Below are 4,654 nucleotides of genomic sequence, written 5' to 3' on the forward strand. Positions count from 1 at the left end.
TGCACCAAAGCCTCCACCACCCAGCCACAGGCAGGAGACCGCTCTGTACAACTCCTGATGGAGCGGATTCTGAGTATATCTGTGGAGCGTGTCATAAAATCAGTGATGATATGATAATGGAACAGACTCAGAGGAGCAGGGTGGAAAGGCTCCTCCTTCCCCCTAGTTTTTCTAGGAGAGGGCAGGAAGGAGCTCTGTGGGTGGGAAGAGGCCACCAGGTAGGCACCTGGGAGGCCCTTCAGTGACCTTGCCTGGCCTGATAGTCAGCTTTGGGTGGCAGGGAGAATGAAGAATGCCTCCTTGAGCTGATGCTATGAAGCAACAGGCAACACACATATACGGGCATCTGGCAGTGTGGGAAAATCAGAACCTTTTTGCAATGAAAAACACAAGTTGGAAGTTGTATTTTGCCCCTGTTCTCATATTCAAGCACCCTGGTTTCTAGGCGCTCTGTCACATCAATAGCATGTTTAAAGAACCATTGCCCTAGAATTTTCTCCTCTATACACACATATTTTTGCCATTAGAAAAAAAGGAGACTGGGCTTTGATGTGCAAAGTTTTGACAATATGAAAAAGGACCCCCCCCCAAAAAAAAACACACAACACACCACCACCAACAATAAAACACACAAAACTCTATGCAGTGCTAAAATACAAAAGCTTCACCTGGCCGACGTGGCTCAGTGGTTGAGCGTCGACCCAGGAGGTCACAGTTTGATTCCTAGTCAGGGCATATGCCCAGGTTGCAGGCTCAATTCCAAGTGTGGGGTGTGCAGGAGGCAGCTGATCAATGATTCTCTCTCATCATTGATGTTTCTATCTCTCTCTCCTTCTCTCTTCCTCTCTGAAATCAATCAAAATATATTTTTTAAAAATACAAAATTTTCAGGCCCTTCTGCCTGGTGCCTTTGCACAGTATGTGAACTGACTGGTAATCATCCTCCAGAAGTCCAGGTGTGGGATAAAGTATGCCAGTGGGACTGAGACCAAGTCCTTCCTTTCCAGCTGGGCCTTGGAAGGAGCCAGAAACTGGGTTTAGGGTTCTGGGGTCTTATTTACACCCACACCCCCTGTTTGTCCTTGATATAGTTGTGTCACCAGCATGGCCTACCAGGCTTCTAAGGCAGTAAGACCATGTGTGCGTGGGGTGGGAAGTTGGGGATTGTGGGTGATCATGTTATAATGTACCCCGCGAATCACAGAAGGACGCCTCAAGAAGTCGAATTAAAGAGTCACATTTATTGCAAATCCGGGACTCCAAGGGGGCATTTCGCTCTCCCAAATCTCAAAGTGATAAGATGGCCGCAACACCAGATTTATATAGGCAAAAGTCACAAAGGTATTGATTACATCCCAAAGCAGTTTACAAAAGCAGAATTAAGCATGTTAATTATAGTTTTGGGTCTCCAGATCACTGAGTTGACAGGAACACATTATCTGGGACCACTGAGTTGACAGAAACCTATTATCTAGAACCCTCAGGTCTTGGGACCACTGAGTTACCAGGAACACATTATCTAGAGCCATCAAGGCAATTTAGAGTAATTGTGCTGTCCTGGTTCCCAGGTACAGAAGAATGTGCTTCGATAACCAGTAAGATCACAATCAATGGGCTATTCACATTACAGTCAATGAGGCATTCAGTTGAATGGGATGATTTATATAATTCAGAAAATCAAAATAACTTTTCTATTGTTAAGCCAAACAGCAGGGTTAGAGTTAAACTACAGTTTCTACCTGAGATGATTGCTACCATACTTTAATCAAAGTCAGTGGGGGTCAACCAGACATAGGGCCTCCCATGAGTGGGTTTGTGAGATTTACTCCTGACCTGAGACTCCAGGGCTGGTGGAGGTGCAGTCGCCTGGATGGATTTCAGAATTGTAATGGTGGACAGACTCAAGTCCTCACACCATTTGGGGAAACTGCAAACATGAGAGGTCAGCCAAGCCTGGATGCAGAGGTGAGAGGATGTTATTTACTCACACAACTCTTTCCAAGGAGGGAGTAAACAGACACATTTGGCGTGGGACTGAGGGCCTGGCTGGAGGAGAGGGAAGGACCCCCTACCCAACAGCATTTTTCTCTAAATGCCCCTTGAGTTGAAACACAGTTGCCTGGTCTCCTGCAGTCTGTTCTCTGTGAGGAATGTCTTCCCTAGCTTCTCCGCTGAGCTCTACCAATTGTTTTAGGGATTAACCCTTTGCCATCCAAACTATTGCTTTATCTCTCTCCATCTCTGTCCCTCCATCTGCAACTCTGGGCTTTGGTGCACCTTTCATTAGCCTAGAAATGACGAGAGAAGTAGAATCTGCAGACCCGTTTTGCATGCACAGTGGAATCACAATCTCCGTATGGGCACGAGTGCTTTAAGAAAATAGTCTCGCTTCTTCACAAACTCAAGTAGCTTTACTTGGAATCTGTCCATCCAAAAATTTGGTCTGCAGAGTCCAAAGCCAGCTTCCCTGGAGCCTTACAAACAAGCTGGCTGGCAAGGCAGCGCCTCCTACAGTGTCTGCCTTAAGCAATAGGATCTGTGGCCCATTTGCCCCTCAGATGCAGGGTTTTCAGCATCCGTTGCCTCCTTTCACCCACACATCAGGGCACACGAAGTTCAGACCCACGAACTTCCTAAACTGCGTGCTGATGTCTCCTGTCCCTGGGGTCAGTCACAGTCACACTCCCAACTCTCCCAGTGTTTGAAACATACAAAGAATTCCCAGGAAAGCTGAGGTGGAGGGTGGCAAGGAGACTTCTGCTCCTGGGGGGCCAGGTGAGAAGGCCCAGCTGTGTTTCTGCTAATACTCTCCCCTTGCTGCCTGCTGTAATGGGGACTCTTGGTTTTGACTGGAGGTTCGTTCCTGGGCCAACTCTGAATGTAGCATGTGTGCCTGAGTGATGGATTTGATATTTACACACGCCACCCTGATAAGTGCACATGTGTTTTTAATGTTTTGGCTTTCTACACCACAAACATGTCAATGTGGATATGCCTGCACACACAGACATGCTGTCGGGCTGGGACTTGAGTAGTTTTTTTCCACTCTTTTTTTCTTTTCCTTCTTCTTCTTTTTTTTTTTTAAAAAAAAATGCCCTCCCAAAGCTAACACCTTTGCAAACAATATTTCCCACCACACTGAACAACATTTACTTAATGCCTCCCGTGTTGTTGGAGGGCCACCCTCCGGTTATCCTGCCCGGAAGAGTCCTGCATTTTAAAACCAGCAAACAGCCCCCACCACGAACCTTTCTCTGGTCTTTGGGGGAGCCCAGCTGGGCCCGCTGGGGATTTAAAAGCAGACCTCCGTGGCTTCTGCCTTCCTGAGCCCCGTTTTGTCCGGGAAACGACTTGTCTTTGAATCCCAGCTAGAGAGAACGAAACCGAAGAGGTGAGCTGCTTGTCTGGTAGGCTGTTATTTGAAATGAGGAAAAGGTGTAAAAAAAAAAAAAAAGTCTTCATTATCTCATGGATTTGCAAGTACAGTTAAATTCCTCGCTTCTCTCCGACCCGACGCCAGTTAACTACAGCGTTAAACATTCTCTTCATGCACCCTACACTTCTATTGCCCCGTCCTTTTATTTTCCCTTTTTCCTCTCTTTGTTTCCCTTCTTTTTATTTACTTATTTCTTATTTTGTGTCTTAAGGGGTGTTGACCTGTGTTGAGTTCTAGCAAACCGAACCCTGTGGCAAGTGAAGCGATTGGCTAATTGCGCGGGTGACTGACGTGCTAAATGAGTGCGGCTCGCCGCAGCCCCGAGCTGATTGGCTGCGCGGGAGGCTCAGAGGGCTTTGCAGCGGGAGCACCGGGCACTCGAGTCCTGCAGCCTCTGGAGAAGGTGCCATTATGTACTGCACCCTGGGTGCCAGGAATCCTCCAAGCCCTCTGCTAGAATAAACTTCCTGCCAGGCCGCGGTTCAGTGGTTGAGCATCAAACTATGAACCAGAAGGTCAAGGTTCTATTCCTGGTCACGCAGTGCGTGGTCATCCCGGCGGACTTGCGGCTGTGCCACAACGTGGGCTACAAGAAGATGGTGCTGCCCAACCTGCTGGAGCACGAGACCATGGCCGAGGTGAAACAGCAGGCCAGCAGCTGGGTGCCCCTGCTCAACAAGAACTGCCACATCGGCACCCAAGTCTTCCTCTGCTCGCTCTTCGCGCCCGTCTGCCTGGACCGGCCCATCTTCCCGTGCCGCTGGCTCTGCGAGGCCGTGCGGGACTCCTGCGAGCCGGTCATGCAGTTCTTCGGCTTCTACTGGCCCGAGATGCTCAAGTGTGACAAGTTCCCCGAGGGGGACGTCTGCATCGCCATGACCCCACCCAATGCCACCGAAGCCTCCAAACCTCAAGGTAAGCCCTCGCCGCTCCGATGCCCGGGGCGGCTTGGGACCCCGGGGTTCGCCCGGCTGCAGCGGAGGCTGTGGGAAAGCCCCTGCCATGGGCGACCCCGCGGCTGCCGCTCCACCCCGGAGTTCGGAGTGCTCCCCAGAGATTGCTCTTTAACTGTGCAGAATGATTTTTCACAGCTTGCAGTCCGTCCCAGGTGTTGCCTAGCGCCCCTCCCGATCCAGGTGCAAGGACCTCGGGGCTCGCCCGGCAGCGACGGCTGAGCCTCCCCGCTTCCTTAAACGGGGTCCCGCTTCTGCAGCCGCT

At 50.0% G+C, this 4,654-nt stretch overlaps 1 protein-coding gene across 1 annotated transcript in view; it reads left to right on the top strand.

Annotated features, from left to right (window-relative positions):
• The first annotated feature begins 3,734 nt into the window (after window positions 1–3,734).
• Window positions 3,735–4,654, top strand: part of SFRP1 (secreted frizzled-related protein 1) — a 39,820-nt gene continuing 38,900 nt past the window's right edge. The window contains exons 1-2 of the mRNA XM_015565268.1: window positions 3,735–3,839; window positions 3,952–4,351. Coding sequence (XP_015420754.1) covers window positions 3,735–3,839; window positions 3,952–4,351 — 505 coding nt within the window. The remainder of the gene's footprint in view (window positions 3,840–3,951; window positions 4,352–4,654) is intronic.

This window comes from Myotis davidii, unplaced genomic scaffold, assembly GCF_000327345.1.
Source record: "Myotis davidii unplaced genomic scaffold, ASM32734v1 scaffold93, whole genome shotgun sequence".
NCBI classification, from domain to species: Eukaryota; Metazoa; Chordata; class Mammalia; order Chiroptera; family Vespertilionidae; genus Myotis; species Myotis davidii.